This window comes from Protomyctophum parallelum, assembly GCF_964188405.1.
Source record: "Protomyctophum parallelum genome assembly, chromosome: 2".
Taxonomy (NCBI): Eukaryota; Metazoa; Chordata; class Actinopteri; order Myctophiformes; family Myctophidae; genus Protomyctophum; species Protomyctophum parallelum.
Window position 1 is genome coordinate 58,420,753 of NC_139699.1, and position 19,964 is coordinate 58,440,716.

At 45.1% G+C, this 19,964-nt stretch overlaps 1 protein-coding gene across 1 annotated transcript in view; it reads right to left on the reverse strand.

Moving 5' to 3' along the window:
* Positions 1-595: 595 nt before the first annotated feature.
* Positions 596-19,964, reverse strand: part of LOC310878728 (heterogeneous nuclear ribonucleoprotein C-like) — a 53,433-nt gene continuing 34,064 nt past the window's right edge. The window contains exons 3-7 of the mRNA XM_083793105.1: positions 9,941-9,991; positions 5,467-5,642; positions 4,067-4,183; positions 2,264-2,418; positions 596-1,796 (exon numbers count right to left, since the gene is read on the reverse strand). Coding sequence (XP_083649231.1) covers positions 1,758-1,796; positions 2,264-2,418; positions 4,067-4,183; positions 5,467-5,642; positions 9,941-9,991 — 538 coding nt within the window. The 3' untranslated portion in view covers positions 596-1,757. The remainder of the gene's footprint in view (positions 1,797-2,263; positions 2,419-4,066; positions 4,184-5,466; positions 5,643-9,940; positions 9,992-19,964) is intronic.

Consider the following 19,964-nt stretch of genomic DNA (forward strand, 5'->3'; position numbering starts at 1 on the left):
CCAGTAGGATGTGCTCCCTGGCATTGCTTGGTGTGTCCGCCGTGGTCATGTTTGGAGTCCTTCAGATTCTTTGCAATGGTGCGGACTGTTGCATTCAGGACACAACATGGTTATACAGGCTGTGCTGGTGCAGGGTGAGATCGGGTGCCTAGTGGCAAGTAAACATTTGACTTCATCGATTGCATACTCTCTGGCTGGGTAGTAATGTGGAGGAGGCTCCACATATTACATCACTCCTTGACAAACTTGCATGGCCACTTTGTGTTCTCAGGTCATTTGCACCAGTATGGATGATAATGTGAATGGAGAACCCAGCTCTCTTTCTCTCTTTCGGGTAAATGGTCCACATTATGGCTGACTACTGCGAAACTATGCTCGACTGTCAGCACGGGACACTGCAAACATTGCAGGCGATTGTCGGCCACACAGTATATTCTATCTCTTCATGGATGAGAGTCAACTCTGTTTTGCAGTGACGTACGTGGGACATTCTGTCGACAGCCTCTGACCTCATTGTTCAGCCAGGAATTGACACTGAACACTACATATCTCTCTCTGTCGATATACTGCAAAGAACACTCCACAGGCATTTGTAGTCATTATGAAAATACTTTTACTACATTGACATTCAGTGCTTCCATTTAACTTTTGTTGTTAATGCAAACCAAAAGTACACCAATACAATTGTAATAAAAAAAACAGTATCTTAAAAAAAAGAAAACACCAAAACAAAATGCAAGGTAAAAACCATACAGCTGACCAGTTACAGGAAAGTTTACAATAATACACAATATAACACTTTGACCTCGACATTTCCCCTGCTTAAAGTACCAGAACATAGTGGAAGAGACAAGGAAAGCGCATTGGCAAAAAGAAGACTTCATATCAAAGCAGAAGATGATAAAGTGTGTAATATCTTTCTGAGCTGTCCAAGGTCAGGGACACAACATAAGAATAGGCCGCTATACACACTCACACGCACACGTAAAATAAGTTACTTCACTACTGAATGACGAGGACATGACTGTCACATCTGTGAGACGGGTCCCAAATACATTTGAAAAGAAAACTAGTAGATTCTGAAATACCCTGTCATCATTGGAAAACTCTCTTAAAAAGTAACAGGTATTTAATTACAATAGCTTTTTATGAACACCAGTCATTTTGTATTCACCATCTCTCTACACAAGATTCCCATCATTGACCTTTGTTTCAAAATGGCAATATTCTGAGTCAGTCAAAGCCCATATTATGTTAATACTTTTCCAGTTTCCTTATGATTTCCAATCAGATTAAATAGACCTTGCATAGCTCACACATCTCTTTCCAGGGAAATAGCATAACCACAACCACTAGTAGCAAGTGTTCTGTCGTGAAAATGACAGGCAATGCCATAACGACGCAATATTATATATTTGAATCTGTTTTAGCCGTCAGATATAATTGCTGTCTGTCTAGTATTGCGAATGAGTGTGCAATTGTCTTCCCCACTGGGCTGAACCTTTATCGGATAGATAATCCATCCAATAGATTGCAAAGAGCAAGGGTAGAGGAAACAATATGTCAAGAATAAGATAAATAAAAGCTGTAAAATGTGTAAAATATTGTGCTAACAGCCTAGGCTACGACATTGTGGTATATAAACAGTGTGGCAGGGAGTAGAGCTGCGGATACGGATGTATGTTGGATCAGTGCAGGGACTGTTTCTCTCTTCCTCCATGAGTGGCACTCAATTCATCTCTTCTCTCATTTCATCCTCACATTTCATCCTCAAGGTCAGAGCTGTGGTTACTCATCTGTGAAAGACAGACAGACAGACATGTTTTCATTTATACATTGCAATAAATAAGTATTTTAGATCATAGTGCACATAATGTTCTTCTTACAGTTATGTTTTTATCTGATGTTATAGCAAACAATGACATGTCATGTTTCATAATTATTCAGGGACCGGGGGTGACAGACATATCGGTGAGATCCAATCGAGGCGTGCGCAAATCTGCCGCGACCCGCCCCTCTCTAGCCCATTTGGGGCGGGAACCCCTTTTGGGGTTAGCATTATGTTATGCTTTAGCTATTTAAAAATAGCAGATCTACAAGCTCGATCTACGAGCTTGTAGGTCTGCTATTTTTGAAAAATCAAAGAACGACTGACGTAGAAACACAGCTTTTTCAGAAAACTGTCAGGATGTAGGAGACATTTTTAGAATCTGATCTCAGGTCAGAACGGGCTAGGCTAACACATTAGCTCAGGCTAATTTACCGTGTGGTGGTCATCATCCGTGGCCTCGCCTAGCTCGGGGCTCTCTCTCTGGATGCGATGGCGAGGACTGGGTGGAGAGAGAGGGGGGAGTAAGTGTTCGGGGCTGCTGTCAGGATATGGTGAACCGCCTGGACTGTCCTCCCTCAAAGGAGACCCTGTGACACACACACACACACACACACACAGGGATTTTGGTGGAAGTACCGCTCGAGGAAATGACGTTGACACTTTGACACAAATTAGTTTACATTCTCTGTGAAAGTGTTGGGATTGGTCGAAGAATATGGTATCCTGGGGAAATACATCTGACGGATGTTCTGGCCCGACACTTCCACTCTCTGCCTTAAAAGCCCCAACCACACCAGAGGGTCGCCATGCAACTCCTTGCAACCATTATTTCCAATGGCATGTTGCAAGGAGTTGCATTGGTGCGGTTTGTTTTGTTGCAAGGAGTTGCACTGGTGCGGTTTGTTTTGTTGCAAGGAGTTGCATTGGTGCGGTTTGTTTTGTTGCAAGGAGTTGCATTGGTGCGGTTTGTTTTGTTGCAAGGAGTTGCATTGGTGCGGTTTGTTTTGTTGCAAGGAGTTGCATTGGTGCGGTTTGTTTTGTTGCAAGGAGTTGCACTGGTGCGGTTTGTTTTGTTGCAAGGAGTTGCATTGGTGCGGTTTGTTTTGTTGCAAGGAGTTGCATTGGTGCGGTTTGTTTTGTTGCAAGGAGTTGCATTGGTGCGGTTTGTTTTGTTGCAAGGAGTTGCATTGGTGTGTTTTGTTTTGTTGCAAGGAGTTGCATTGTTGCGGTTTGTGTTGTTGCAAGGAGTTGCATTGGTGCGGTTTGTTTTGTTGCAAGGAGTTGCATTGGTGCGGTTTGTTTTGTTGCAAGGAGTTGCATTGGTGCGGTTTGTTTTGTTGCAAGGAGTTGCGAGTAGTTGCAAGGAGTTGCAGCTGGTGTGGTTATCAGGCTGGGTTGTTGGGTTGTTATCAGGCTTCTTCTCAGATGAGGAATGGTGGTCTTGGTGAAGCTATGCAAGGTATCTGGGTTGTAAAGCCTGATACCTTGGCGCGTAGGAGTCGTATATGGTATGAAGGGGTCTGGGTTGTAAGACCAGCCGCCAGACACCTCGGTTCATAATGTGTTGAGGTGTTCTTGATCTTGAATCTTGTGTCTTGAGCCTTGAGCCTTGTGTCCTATGTTCTGCATGCTGCGTGGATCTTGCTTGGGTCCAGTAGACTGTGGATTTGGGATCGTTGGAGATACCAACCAACGCACACGGTATCTCCAACGATCCCAAATCCACAGTCTACTGGAGGCTGGGACCGAGGCTAGTATGCACGTAGCATGAGTTGAACTGTGATTGGTCTACTTGTGTGGAGACAGAGATACAGAGACATGTAGGCTACAGACAGAGACGAACAGAGACAACCCTCCTGTTTTAGACGGCTATAGGCCTATATTCGGCATACTGACGTAAAAACAAGGCACCAATAAATTGCTCCATGGTTAACAGATACAATAGAATAGACTAGAGCTACTGGCAGGCTGAATGACTGAGTGGACCTTTAATGGCAGACTCCATTAAAGCAGTATTGCACGCAAATGGCCACATGAGGGCAGCAGCAGCAGCTCTTTCAAGGACGTCGCTGATAAGACATTGTCTATCAAATCTCAGTCTGTTCAGCATGCTCCACACACAGCCGCCCAAACGAATAAGAAATAAACAGTGACCTCTCCACTAGCCTTCACAATGCTCCTTATTCTCATAAATAATTAATTATTGACTCTTGCCAGGCAGCCGTGTGGACTCACCTCTGTGGTCATTCCCTGCCTTTGTGTCCATCCTATCCAGACTGTCGAGCAGGCCATCGATCTGTGTCTTTATCAAAGTCAGTTCCTTCTTAATCACCTGCAACTCCTCCATACGCACTGAAAAGGCAGAGAGCAGAGAATTACAGCAACAGAAAACATCTCAGGGAGAGCTTTAAATGACATTCTACACAATTCGATGATTGTGGGCAATCACTCGATATGAATAAGCCTGCAACCTTCCACTCATATTTTGTTTTAAAGTGTCAACACACGCACACTTCTAGCGGGCAATAAAAAAAATGTAGTGTAGCTGAGTAGCCCTGCATGTACCCCAGGATCCTAGTAGGCTTTCTTCTTAATTGGATGTATTGATTGATTGATTGATTGGTTGGTTTATTAGACAGAATGCATAAGTACAGTCAAACACTCAGTCCAAAAGGGATAGCACCAAATAAGGTCCTTGAGGTCTTGTTTCCATTTAGGACCTATGCAATCAATTCGAGATGTTTGGTTTCTCATGAGACCAGGGTTGGTTTGAATCCATGTGGTTACATTGCATTTGTCTGTTTAGATTACTGCAATTCCCTTTTTACGGGACACATGAATTGATTTTTTTTTTTTTTACCATTTACAAGGTTTGAAATGGTTTAGCTCCTAAATACAACTGTATCCATATACCATGGATACTTATTTGTTCTCAATGTGAAGCTTTTCCAGTATTAGTATATACCTGGTATCAATTAAAATGTGCAACAGCGTATAATAATATTATTATTATATATAGTAACTTGACCTGAAGTGCGTGTGTACTGTATAGGTGTGACGTGAGAACGTCATCTAAGGTCACATTCCCACCTAATTCTTCAGTAGACTCGATGTGTATGGGCGGAGAAATTGGGATTCTTGCATATTTAATTTGCTGCGGTTTGCCTTCACACTGTCATCCGCAGCAATTGGAAACGCAGCAGGGGGGACCTTTATCAATGTGTTCCATTCATAAACTAGACTACACAGTGAAATCTATGGTGATAAAATTATACTCATAACGTGCATGTGTCGTGCCGTCTAGGACTGCTCTCTCTCTCTCTCTTGCTCTCTCACTATACGCATATACAACATTGTTTGCTTCATTTCCTTTATTTACTGCGGATTGCATTCACACCTGCACCGAATCTTAAGTGCGATTGGAAGCGAAGCGAAACCCCCGTTTTTGCTCGGAGTAGAATGCGGTTCTTTGATGCGCGTTAGGATTCGAATGAGCACTGCCAAACGAAGTGCACTTTCTGAAAATGCGCAGCAGGATTCGTTTCAATCGCAGCAAAGCTCTCTGGCGTGTGAATGTGACCTTAGAGGCAAACGCATCTATAAATCAGAGCCTCTCTGTCGGCTAGCTCACGTACACTTGGCCGTGGTCGTGCCGGTGGAGTGGGCTCTGGAGCTCTTGGCGTGAGCTCTGTCTCGGCTGCGTCTGTGACCAGAGGGGAAGGAAGAGGAGGAGCGCGAGCGCTTGGCCAGGCTGGGTCCTTCATGGGAAAGAGCGGGCAGGGACGCAGGCACCCGCTGGTAGTCATACACCCTAGAATGGCAAGACATATATGACATGTGTTAGACCCCGAGTCAAAAACAATCACTTTGAAAGAATATATATTCAAACTGGATTTGCGACACATTTTTACGATTTTTCTAAAATAGCAGACCTACAAGCTCGCAGCGCGCCACTCGGTGGCGCGCTATGAGCTTGTAGATCTGCTATTTTTCAATAGCTAAATTATACCTTAATGTTTAAAACACCAAAAGGGGCTCCCGTCCCAAAATGGGTTAAACAAGTATCCTATACTGAAAGTCTTCGACATACACTACAGGGTGTTTGTAATGACTTAAAATGTATGGCACGGCAATTGGCAATGCAAGAGGCTACCTCGTCTGTCTGCTATAATCTTGCAAACCGCTGGTCTGTACCATGCAGTGTCTTGTGTCTTGCCAGTGTCTTGTGCAGACTGCCAGTCAGTGTTGTTTTTGGCAGCAAATTTCTATTTTAGTTTAGTCATAGTCTTTGGACTGAAACTTCATTACGTTTTAGTCACATTTTAGTCACCTGGAATGTCTTAGTGTTAGTCTAGTTTTAGTCGACTAAATGTCATAAGATTTTAGTTGACTAAATCTACAGTTGATTTAGTCGACTAAAATGTATTTTGGCGGGTCTTGATGCCGTCGTAATGAGTGTTTTTACACTTGCTGAAAATAGCCGATCTACAAGCTCACAACACAGCTTGTAGATCAGCTATTTTCAACATGCAACCAAGTGTAAAATGACTAATACTGGATCTCTTGTCCACTAGTCCCTTCCTAACATTTTAGTCTAGTTTTTATTTGACGACGAAATTGTCAGTATATTTAGTCTTAGTTTTAGTCATCGTAGCTTAGTTTTCATTTAGTTTCCATTTGTTTTTGTCAGTGAAAATAGGTAGTCGACGAACATTTTTCGTCTTAGTTTTAGTCGACGAAAACAACACTGCTGCCAGTATAGGCGACAGAAGTACCTCCACTAATGTTTTGTTGTTTGTAGTTTTTTGAAGTTCATAATGGAATCGGTCTTGGATCGGGCTGAAACCTTGCCAAATCTTTGAGTCATACTACTATAATATAGACTAAATGTCACAAGGTCAGGTGGCAACGTGAAGCACGTGGTCCACATTGAGCCATGCGGTTACCATATATGAATATGGATTCATAGATCTACATGATTCCATTTGTTTATGAATGTGCGCTTTTATGTAGTATTGTCCAACCAACTGTATACAGCAACACACACACACACACACACACACACACACACACACACACACACACACACACACACACACACACACACACACACACACACACACACACACACACACACACACACACACACACACACACACACACAGGAAGTTGAGATGCGTGACCACTATTAACCTATAGATCCGAATGGAATATTTAAACAGGGTAAAGTGTAGTACATAACAAAAAGCGTTAACATATAGAACCGAAATTAGGGGAAGGGAGGGAAAGACCTGACAACGCAGGAAATGAGTTAAGGAAAGTTCAGTTATTTGAAGGATAAAATACAGTAGGCTATAAACCCATATAACATGCTCCTCTATCTTTGTTCTTCATCTAATTCAATTCCTCAGTTCTCATCCCTCATTCTCTCTCCCTTGCTTGCTCTGGACAGCTCATATCCCTATCTTCCACTGAATCTAATTGCTTCTGTCGTGGCAAATCAAAAACTCTCAGTCAGGCTTGAAGGGACGGTGACAGAAGGGTGTATGACACTCACACTGGATGCGGTGGATAGGAGTTACAAAAATGACAGCATTGTGTGTTTGGTGTGTTTGGATGCCGACGTTACATTTGTCTGGGCAGTGTGCGAGTGTGCCCTTCCTATCTGGTATAGATAAGAAAACATTGTGTGTGTGTGTGTGTGTGTGTGTGTGTGTGTGTGTGTGTGTGTGTGTGTGTGTGTGTGTGTGTGTGGACCGTGCGTGCCATTCTTGCCTTTGTGAGTGTGTGCTTGTGTTTGTGACAATGATCATGAATATTAGGTTTCACATTGTAGCGTGATTATAAGCCAAGTGTGAGCAGTGGAGTGCAGGTCATTGGGTGCTTTAAGTAAATATCCATGAGTGTTTGGAAACTATGAAAAAAACAGGAAGACTAGACACATAAGGCATTGTGAAATGCCTTATGATGTATTCATTATATGATTATTGTTATAAAGCATTATGAATATTTAAGCGTATAAGTGTTACTGTATTTTCTCATTAGCAAGACATTAGCATACTGTGTCTTACAGTAGTTCACAGAAAAATCCTAATATATCCATTATTTGTAACTCTGAAAGTGTGCAAATGTAACCAAATGGTTACAATTGTACACTGTCGGGGGTTACATGAACCCTGAGGATTTGACTGTGTTGACGAGCAGGTGAATGGGTACAGCATCATGTGCAATACGGAGATAGCCACGCATGGAGCAGTAAGCCTCAGTGCGAACTGCTGAGGAGAGAGAAAAGCACCCGATGTTCCATGTAAACACTGCACTCTTAGTCTCAGTGTGGGTATATGAAGTGGATTTACCCACAGAGGTGTTCACTAACCACAGCTCATCTCTGTTAGGAATGGATGCCCAAATGTTTGCACAAACCAATCCAATTAAAAATAAATCCAATAGAATTGTGATCCAATTAAATCCGATTTGATTCCATTTGAATATTTATCTTCTATTCGGCTCATAGATTCATAGAGCGCTTCATCTGAATGCAGACGGACAGACAGATGGCTGCACGCACGCACGCACGAACGCACGCACGCACGCACGCACCCGCCACCCACCACCAAGGTGTATTCATCTAATCCCATGAGACCATAAGAGAGGCTTTGCGTATTGCCTGTGTGGGGAGACACAGCAAGACCAAAGAGCTGAGGGAGTTGGAGGCAGACAGAGTCATTTCGGAGAATGGAAGCTCAGGCTCAGACAATGAGAGACTATGAGGATTAGAGGTGTGTGTGTGTGTGTGTGTGTGTGTGTTTTTGCGTGCGTGCGAGCGTGGAGGGGGTTCTCAGTGAGTTTGTGCTTATGCAAACTGTATATTTTTCTGCTCCTTATGTGTGAACTTGGGAGACATTCTCTCCATACACACATGTATAACAGCTCAGGCAGAGACACAGCTTATTTCTGTGTGGTCTAATACACGCGCACACACACACACACACACACACACACACACACACACACACACACACACACACACACACACACACACACACACACACACACACACACACACACACACACACACACACACACACACACACACACACACACACACAGCTGTCAGTAGAGTTAGCCAGCTACACAGGGCATAATCATGCACCGTGCTCAAAGCAAATTGAAAATCATTGGCGAGTGTTTTCTCTTGAGGAAAGAATGAAAAATGCAGAGGGAGGCAAAACTAGAAAAGCGATTAAAAAATGACAGCGTAAACTCACAGCAACGAACCACAGAGGTACAGTATTTGTACGCGAGAAGGCAGAAAGCGACAAAATAAGGCCTGGGGTGTGTATGTGTGTCTACGTTTGTGTATAAGTTGTGTGAGAGCGTGTGCTGTGACAAACGGTCTTTTATTCAGATGTGCTGAGCACTGTATTTATGCGTGAAGCTTCCAAGCCTCACAGTACCTGGGGAGATAGAAAGGTCCCGCAGCAATTTCAATATAGAATCAGACTTTATAAATGGATGAGAGTCAACTCTGTTTTGCAGTGACGTGGGACATTCATTATTTTTGTCAACAGCCTCTGACTCGATTGTTCAGCCAGAAATTGACACTGAACACTACATCATAAGCACCACATGGGAGCGGCTATCTTTGAGCTTTTGTTCCGTTTGTCTGTATGGATGAACTGTATGTACAGTATGATGTACTGTTTGTCTCTGTTGAGGACCCCCTCTAAAATGAGATGTTGCATCTCTCTCTCTCTCTCTCTCTCTAAATCCAAGGACCTGGGATGGCTTTAGTAGCTCAGATTTATGTTATTAAAAGTGGTTCTGATGATTGGAGACTTAGTTCTCGCCTGAATCCTCAAAGATGACCACACAGCACAAACGGAAGCATGTGTTTAGTATATCCTACCGTAGGTGTGTTTGAGCATGCATGTGTCCAAATGTGTTGCATTTTGTCCTCACCCGAGACCAGGGACTGCGGAGTCATCAGCGAACAAGAACAAATTGCAGTTGGCTGTTTTCATGTTGTTAATGTACTGTAGGCTATATGCCTTCTCTGTCACACAAAGACTCCAAAAGCATGCATGAGTTCCAACAGATATACAGTACCTGTCATAGTAGTCTTCCTGATAGCTGTCATAGTCCAGGTCAAACTCAGATCTGAGAGAGAGAGAGAGATACAGACAAATTTGAGTGAATGTGTGTTAGATGGATCTGAGATTAGAGAGGGTGAGTGAGTGAGTGAGTGATGGAAATTTGGAATGCAATGAACATTGATATTCTGACTTTACTGTAAGAAATGTCACAATATGTTCAGAACATGGGAAACCCAACCAATCAACTATGCCAAATTGTCAGGCGTGTGAATATGGTCACTGGAGCGATTGGGCCATGCATGTACAGTACCTATAATACCTAGAAATAAAGTCAATGACTGGAAACTAATGAAGCTAAAGCATAAAGAAATCACATTCAGCATTTCTCCCTAATGCCAGTGGTGTCGCATGCACGCACGCGTGTGCACGCACGCGTGTGCGTGCACACGCGTGTGCGAGCACGGATCCAGATTTCAGACACACCAGTGCACGAGTGCAGCTCTCTCAGTGGGAGCATTGGATTCTTGTGGTTTGTTTTTCTATAAACATATCAGAATATACAATATACAAACTATACAACATAGGTTTAACATCTCAGAATATACAGCAGGGGAACTATACAACATAGGTTTAACATCTCAGAATATACAGCAGGGGAACTAAACAAGATAGGTTTTCATTGCTGGAATTAAAGGCATTAGTGTTTCTCAGAATCTCTTTGCCAACAGCAGAACCACATCCTGGTTGAGGAACGGGATGTCATCCCACAGCTAAATGTGGCTAGGTTGTAGCCCAAACATTTAGATTCTCGTAGAGGTTTTTTTTCGATTCTGGCGAATCTCTCTACGAGAGTCTAAAAGATAACCCCGCCCCTAACGTCGAAAAGGAACGTTTGTGCCTCAAAATCACTCTTACCTTGTACAAATGCAAAATCTAAGCTGCTTTAAATGTTGCCCCACTTGTTTGTGAGGTGTACGGAATCAGATTAAACACGGAACATGCTTATTTTTCAATAAAAAAGGTATTTTAATCAACTCTGTCTCGGAATCTGGCGGCCATCTTGCTTTTCTCTCCATTGTAAATGCGCAAGAGAACCCTGGCCGCTAGGGGCGCGGGCAATATTCTGTTGCGCCGTTTACCGCATTTACAATGGAGGATTCAGAAACAGAGTGGATTAAAATAAAAAAAATATTGAAAAATAAGCATGTGCGGTGTTAATCTGATTGCGAACACCTCACAAACAAGTGGGGCAACATTTAAAGCAGCTTAGATTTTGCATTTGTACAAGGTAAGAGTGATTTTGAGGCACAAACGTTCCTTTTCGACGTTAGGGGCGGGGTTATCTTTTAGACTCTCGTAGAGAGATTCGTCAGAATCGGAAAAAACCTCTACGAGAATCTAAATGTTTGGGCTAGCTAGGTTGGTGAACGGCATGAGGAGGAGGTGCCAAGATGTTGTGGTTGCGATTGGATCCTCCACACGCTACCGAGGTCCCTTAAAATTAATCAAATGTAAAATGGCCAATGTGTGTTGTATTTTCCTTACTGTGGCATTACTGTGGGAGAGTGCAATCATCCAATATCCACCAAAGGAACTCAACTCAACACAACACAACAGTGAATAACTTTGAGTGTTTCTAATCCTGGAACCCTATTTTCTTCTTCTTCGTTACGTTTTGGGAATGCGCAATTCACCATTTAACTGTACTGACTGTATAACTGACTGACTGAAACAAGTCATTTTGGAGGTGAAGTATTCCTTAAAGGAGAATTCCATACTAGGACTAAGGCTTTCTTACCTTTATTTGTAGTTGTTACGTCCCCACCAAAGAGGTCTGCAGGTATTATTTTGTGCAAAAGTGCATTGTTGGCTATTTCCCCTAATATAAGCCCTCAATGGGGGTTGTTTTTTGTGCCAATTCGCTTATTTCCATCAGAATACTGTAAGTAGTAAAGTGTGCCGCTTGGGATACGATAGATAGATAGATTGCTACATTGCTTGCATGAAACAACATAATTCAGTTTAGAGCTTCACCACTGGCATACAAATAAATAACCATACTGTACAATAACCCAAAGTGCAATAGTGCTGGTGCAATGTAAATTTCTCGGGGATGGGGGGGGGCGGGGGGCAGGTTGTTCATTCAGCAGCCTGACAGCCTGTGGGTAAAGGCTGTTGGACAGTCCGTTGGTTGTGTGGATGGCCTCCTTGTCTGCCCTGTTGCAGCTGGTAAACCACACCAGTAGCCCATAGGTGAGCACACTCTCTATACTGCACAGTGGTAGAAGTTGATCAACAGAGCTTGTGGAAGTCCATGCCCATTTAAGTTTCCTTAAAGGAGAATTCCATGCTAGAATGCTTTCTTATCTTTCTTACCTTTCTTTGTAGTTGTTACGTCCCCACCAAAGAGGTCCAGGTGTTTTTTTGTGCAAAAACTTCTTATTGGCTATTTTCCCTACCATAAGCCCTCAATGAATTGCATTGCATTGAATGGGAATTGAATGGGGCTATGGGGTGTTATGCTAATTAACTTATTTCCATCGAAAGAAGTAGTAAAGTGTGCCGCTTGGGATATTATTTACATGAAGAGAGGATATATACAAAGAAATTATAATTTGAGCGATGGAAATAAGCAAAGTAGCACAACACCCCATAGCCCCATTCAATTCCCATTCAATTCAATGCAATTCATTGAGGGCTTATGGTAGGGGAAATAGCCAATAAGGAGCTTTTGCACAAAATAACACCTGGACCTCTTTGGTGGGGACGTAACAACTACAAAGAAAGGTAAGAAAGCCTTTTAGTATGGAATTCTCCTTTAACAAGAAAAGGCGTTGCTGTGCCTTCCCCCACGGCAGAGGTGATGTTGGTCCTCCTCGTCGGCCACAGTCAAGCCCAGGAAAATATTTACATTATGAAGAGAGGATGTATTAAAAAATATATTTTTGAGCGACACCCCATAGCCCCATTCAATTCAATGCAATTCAATTCATTGAGGGCTTATGGTAGGGGAAATAGCCAATAATGCGCTTTTGCACAAAATAACACCTGGACCTCTTTAACTACAAGTTAAATTGCTGCAGTAATTTAGCCGAAGTTTGCAGTTTCTTTTAACAAACAATATCCTTCACTTTAATGTGTTCTAACCCCAGCTGTGTTACAAAGGTCTTCTTAACATAGCACCAGATACACAGCTGAGAAATAGTACAGTATATTCATACATCTGTGTCAAAGGTTAGATCATGTCTGTAGGAGTGGAATCTATTTAGTGAACAGTTGACAGGTAAGCAAAGTTGTTTAGATATGAATTACTTTCAAGGTGAGTATACCAGTGCAGTTCTATTGTACGTGTATTTCTGTGATATAGTGGGTGTACATTTGTGTGTATGGCAGCCTATAGTGTACAGCCAGAGGCAGATGGACAGCAGGGTCACTAAAGGCTAATTAATTTCTTTTCATAATTTGTTCAGATGCCAGAGCAATTGAATCTAGCTATAAATCATCTCACCGCAAGTGAGGGAGGGAGAAAGAGAGAGAGAGAGAGTCTGTGTTTGTGTGTGTGTGTGTGTGTGTGTGTGTGTGTGTGCGTGCACACACGCGTGTGTCAGGCCAAAGGTTTCCTCCAACATGCAGTCCTGCTAAAACAGGTGGCATTCCTTAGAACGTAACGATGAGTGAGTGAATGAGTGAGCGAATGAATGAATGCAGATCAATTATTTTGTTAGGTGGCTAAGAATCTATCCAGATGGAAATTAAATCAAATTAACAATACATTTGATTGTAAAGTGTATTTTAGAATAATAATTATCTGGGTATTTAAAGCAGCAAAAATGGTGTTTAAACAAACTCCTTGAGGGTGATTCCTGAGCTCGAAAGTGGAATTTTACAAATGTAAATTCATTCCTTTCTTAACTTGTCAAAGTGCTTTCTCCCCGTCCCCCCCCGTCCCGTCCAACTAATGCCATATTGCAATTAACTTCAAAATAAAATAAAAATGCCAATCTAACCTGTCTTGTCTCTGTCATTAGCCATGCAATTCCCTGCCTACTTCAGCTACTCACATGTTATCACTTCCCTTGTCAGCTTGGCACTTGACTGGACTTTAGCTCATGCTCATTCTTGGCCAGTTTGTAGAGCATGTTGTCACTGCGTTTCTGCTTTGGCTCCTAATATAGCCTTTTGATGCTCTTGTGCGTTTCTGTTTCTGTAATTGTTTTATTCCTAAATTGGCCATTCCTGAATTCGTATCACCGCATGCCGACCCCTTTATAGTCTTTATACTGCACGGTATTGAAATCTCATTATTAACCCATTCTGACCTGAGATCAGATTCTAAAAATGTCTGTTTGAAAATGACAGTTTTCTGAAAAAGTCAGTCGTTCTTCGATTTTTCAAAAATAGCAGACCTACAAGCCACTCGGTGGCGCGATATGAGCTTGTAGATCTGCTATTTTTTAAATAGCTAAAGCATGACATGATGCTGACACCAAAATGGGTGCCCGCCCAGAATGGGTTAAGCGTGAAAGTATTATTATGAGGATAGTCTTGTTGCCCCCCTCGGGGTGTTGCCCCTATGTGTCTTGTTGCCCCCCTCGGGGCGTTGCCCCTATGCACAGTGTCTTGTTGCCCCCCTCTGGGTGTTGCCCCTATGCACAGTGTCTTGTTGCCCCCCTCTGGGTGTTGCCCCTATGCACAGTGTCTTGTTGCCCCCCTTGGTGTGTTGCCCCTATGCACAGTGTCTTGTTGCCCCCCTCAGGGTGTTGCCCCTATGTGTCTTGTTGCCCCCCTCAGGGTGTTGCCCCTATGTGTCTTGTTGCCCCCCTCAGGGTGTTGCCCCTATGTGTCTTGTTGCCCCCCTTGGTGTGTTGCCCCTATGTGTCTTGTTGCCCCCCTCAGGGTGTTGCCCCTATGTGTCTTGTTGCCCCCCTCAGGGTGTTGCCCCTATGTGTCTTGTTGCCCCCCTCAGGGTGTTGCCCCTATGTGTCTTGTTGCCCCCCTCAGGGTGTTGCCCCTATGTGTCTTGTTGCCCCCCTCAGGGTGTTGCCCCTATGTGTCTTGTTGCCCCCCTCAGGGTGTTGCCCCTATGTGTCTTGTTGCCCCCCTCAGGGTGTTGCCCCTATGTGTCTTGTTGCCCCCCTCAGTGTGTTGCCCCTATGTGTCTTGTTGCCCCCCTCAGTGTGTTGCCCCTATGTGTCTTGTTGCCCCCCTCAGGGTGTTGCCCCTATGTGTCTTGTTGCCCCCCTCAGGGTGTTGCCCCTATGTGTCTTGTTGCCCCCCTCAGGGTGTTGCCCCTATGTGTCTTGTTGCCCCCCTCAGGGTGTTGCCCCTATGTGTCTTGTTGCCCCCCTCAGGGTGTTGCCCCTATGTGTCTTGTTGCCCCCCTCAGGGTGTTGCCCCTATGTGTCTTGTTGCCCCCCTCAGGGTGTTGCCCCTATGTGTCTTGTTGCCCCCCTCAGGGTGTTGCCCCTATGTGTCTTGTTGCCCCCCTTGGTGTGTTGCCCCTATGTGTCTTGTTGCCCCCCTAAGGGTGTTGCCCCTATGTGTCTTGTTGCCCCCCTCAGGGTGTTGCCCCTATGTGTCTTGTTGCCCCCCTCAGGGTGTTGCCCCTATGTGTCTTGTTGCCCCCCTCAGGGTGTTGCCCCTATGTGTCTTGTTGCCCCCCTCAGTGTGTTGCCCCTATGTGTCTTGTTGCCCCCCTCAGGGTGTTGCCCCTATGTGTCTTGTTGCCCCCCTCAGGGTGTTGCCCCTATGTGTCTTGTTGCCCCCCTAAGGGTGTTGCCCCTATGTGTCTTGTTGCCCCCCTAAGGGTGTTGCCCCTATGTGTCTTGTTGCCCCCCCTCAGGGTGTTGCCCCTATGTGTCTTGTTGCCCCCCTCAGGGCGTTGCCCCTATGTGTCTTGTTGCCCCCCTCAGGGTGTTGCCCCTATGTGTCTTGTTGCCCCCCTCAGGGCGTTGCCCCTATGTGTCTTGTTGCCCCCCTCAGGGTGTTGCCCCTATGTGTCTTGTTGCCCCCCTCGGGGTGTTGCCCCTATGTGTCTTGTTGCCCCCCTCGGGGTGTTGCCCCTATGTGTCTTGTTGCCCCCCTCAGGGTGTTGCCCCTATGTGTCTTGTTGCCCCCCTCAGGGTGTTGCCCCTATGTGTCTTGTTGCCCCCCTCAGGGTGTTGCCCCTATGTGTCTTGTTGCCCCCCTCAGGGTGTTGCCCCTATGTGTCTTGTTGCCCCCCTCTGGGTGTTGCCCCTATGTGTCTTGTTGCCCCCCTCGGGGTGTTGCCCCTATGTGTCTTGTTGCCCCCCTAAGGGTGTTGCCCCTATGTGTCTTGTTGCCCCCCTCAGGGTGTTGCCCCTATGTGTCTTGTTGCCCCCCTCAGGGTGTTGCCCCTATGTGTCTTGTTGCCCCCCTAAGGGTGTTGCCCCTATGTGTCTTGTTGCCCCCCTCAGGGTGTTGCCCCTATGTGTCTTGTTGCCCCCCTCAGGGTGTTGCCCCTATGTGTCTTGTTGCCCCCCTAAGGGTGTTGCCCCTATGTGTCTTGTTGCCCCCCTCGGGGTGTTGCCCCTATGTGTCTTGTTGCCCCCCTAAGGGTGTTGCCCCTATGTGTCTTGTTGCCCCCCTCGGGGTGTTGCCCCTATGTGTCTTGTTGCCCCCCTAAGGGTGTTGCCCCTATGTGTCTTGTTGCCCCCCTAAGGGTGTTGCCCCTATGTGTCTTGTTGCCCCCCTAAGGGTGTTGCCCCTATGTGTCTTGTTGCCCCCCTAAGGGTGTTGCCCCTATGTGTCTTGTTGCCCCCCTCTGGGTGTTGCCCCTATGTGTCTTGTTGCCCCCCTAAGGGTGTTGCCCCTATGTGTCTTGTTGCCCCCCTAAGGGTGTTGCCCCTATGTGTCTTGTTGCCCCCCTCTGGGTGTTGCCCCTATGTGTCTTGTTGCCCCCCTCGGGGCGTTGCCCCTATGCACAGTGTCTTGTTGCCCCCCTCTGGGTGTTGCCCCTATGCACAGTGTCTTGTTGCCCCCCTCTGGGTGTTGCCCCTATGCACAGTGTCTTGTTGCCCCCCTCTGGGTGTTGCCCCTATGCACAGTGTCTTGTTGCCCCCCTCTGGGTGTTGCCCCTATGCACAGTGTCTTGTTGCCCCCCTCGGGGCGTTGCCCCTATGCACAGTGTCTTGTTGCCCCCCTCGGGGCGCTGCCCCTATGCAGTGTGTACTATGCGTGTGGCTGACGGCGGCACTGACCATGACAACCCCAGCCTGAGCCTGAATTGGCAAATTTCCCACACCTGCCATTTTGATTAAAGTCAGTCTACTTCGCAGTCAGTCAGTTCTCCACACATTCTCCACAGCTTGGATTCACACACACACACACACACACACACACACACACACACACACACACACACACACACACACACACACACACACACACACACACACACACACACACACACACACACACACACACACACACACACACACACACACACACACACACACACACACACACACACACACACACACACACACACACACACACACACACACACACACACACACACAGAATGTGTGAGTGCAGCCACGTTTACCGCTGACTGCACAAGGACTTTCCAGAACTGCTGATCTCCCCCATATGCTCATATATGGGCATGCATATACTGATCACACACACACACACATAAAATCTCTGTTATTGATTAGTATGAAAACCTGCAAAACCGTCCGTCCGTCCGTCAGTCCGTCACGCCTCGCGACACGCTCCACCATATATGGCCGTCTCTATATTATGAAGATCACGACACTGACCTCATCAAACCCTGGATAGCCATACATGCATGGAGAAGACTGGATCATCACCTAGATCTGCATAATATGGAGCCGGCCAGCAACTCTACATCTGACCTCTCAAACCCTTAAGATCTCCATATATGGAGCAGACCTGTTCTGACATTCCATGTTGATCCTTCCCCATCCATCCTTCCTCTTCGATGTCTCCCTTTTGACTGATACCTGTCCATTTAACCCATTCTGAACAGGGGACCCATTTTGGTGTTCGCATCATGTTATGCTTTAGCTATTGAAAAATAGCAGATCTACAAGCTCATATCGCGCCACCGAGTGGCGCGATACGAGCTTGTAGGTCTGCTATTTTTGAAAAATCGAAGACACTTTTAGAATCTGATCTCAGGTCAGAATGGGTTAATAATGAAACTGTCAGGATGTAATAGACATTTTTAGAATCTGATCTCAGGTCAGAATGGGTTAAACTCTAGACGCACGCAGATGTGCCCGGCAGCTGGTGAAAACCAGCGTTCTCAACAGGCCCCGTCTGGCATTACAAATTAGCACACATTTTACGCCCTACCCGGCCAGAAAACGTCAATTAAAAAAGAAAAGAGAGAGAAAAAAAGGTCCATATATATGGGCATTCCCAGACCTCGCCCTCTAGGGCGTCTCACTGGTATATAATGATACCGAGCCACGTACATTTGATCTGTATGTAATCTGTCATGCGTAGCACAGAGCGCGCTCAAGGTATCGGAAATCAATGAGTTCCAGTTATTTCACACAGACCTCCTGCTGCTACCGTTTCTGCCGTGTTTTCGTTCTCCCAATCTTCTCTCAGCCTTGCCATTACGAGCTCAACTTCCTTATCGTCTCATCTTAACTGAAACCTGGTTAAAGTAGTGCCGACGGTCAAGCTGGACTAAACGAGGTCATCCCAAACCATTACAGGAATCATTGCTGTTGGTATGAGGGCACTTTTTGAGAAAAATAGCGAAAATAGCAGTTGTAAAAGCTCACAAGAGAGCTTGTAGATCAGCTATTTTCGTGGCGCAACCCAGCACTATAGTGGAGATGTGGTGTGTAACGACATGTATTTGGAAACAAATGTTCAACGCAAAATGCTGCGTTCAAGTTCAGGAGACTTCCGGTATAGCATGGAAAGGAGAGGAGGGCATTTTGCATTTCTTTCACCATGTAGTAAACGCTGCATTCGTGGTCTGGAGAGGGGCAGTTGTTTTACAGTCGAGTAAAAGGGACAGGGGCTGAAATCCCCTTTGATGTCTATGTGCGCGCGTCCCTGCTGAGGGGGGAGTATAAGCACAGGCAATATTTTTGATTGCAGTCTCTGTAATACTCTGAGAGCCTTTCATTTTGTGACTCGATCGAACTTTTCATATTACCATGCTATCGTGTTGAAATATCAACCTTCTGTGTGTTGTGTGTGTGTGCAAGCCACCCAAAAGATGCTTTATTGCAATTCCCAACAATCAATGTATTTTCTATTTTCTAGCTGCATGATCATAATCTTAATGAAGCTGACCAACAATGGAGGTTCATGCAGGTTTGAGGGGTGTTCACTGCCACCATGTATAGAATTAGATTAGTGCCATAATACTTGAATCTGAATTCAAGTTCTGAATCTCTGAAAATAGTTTTGCAACACTAAAAATCCGTTCTGAATCTCTGAAAATATTTTTGCAAGGCTGAAAATTCGTTTTGAATCTCTGAAAAGATATTTGAATCTCTAAAAAAATGACCGCGTTCAACTTCCACTCGCTCGAGACGTACCGGTAATACCGGTATAGTTCTAGAGTTCTAATGGTGCTTCCGGCGGTCTTCCTGGTGCTTTTAACCCATTATGGGGCGGGAACCCCTTTTGGTGTTAGCATTATGTCATGCTTTAGCTATTGAAAAATAGCAGATCTACAAGCTCATAGCGCGCCACCGAGTGGCGCGCTACGAGCTTGTAGGTCTGCTATTTTTGAAAAACAGAAGAACGACTGACATAGAAACATAGCTTTTTTCAGAAAACTGTCAGGATTTAGAAGACATTTTTAGAATCTGATCTCAGGTCAAAATGGATTTACGGCACTGAGCAACTTCCATTGAAATGAATAGCTGGGGGGGGGGGGGGGGGGCAGTCCTCCCTCTCTAGATACAGTATATTATAACTGTATATGGTTGCAGCTTATGTAGCTTGTAGCTATGTTCAGCAAAGTGATCTGGGATAGACTGAGGGGAAAGATAGGGGACGTAAAGACCTCTGGGGGA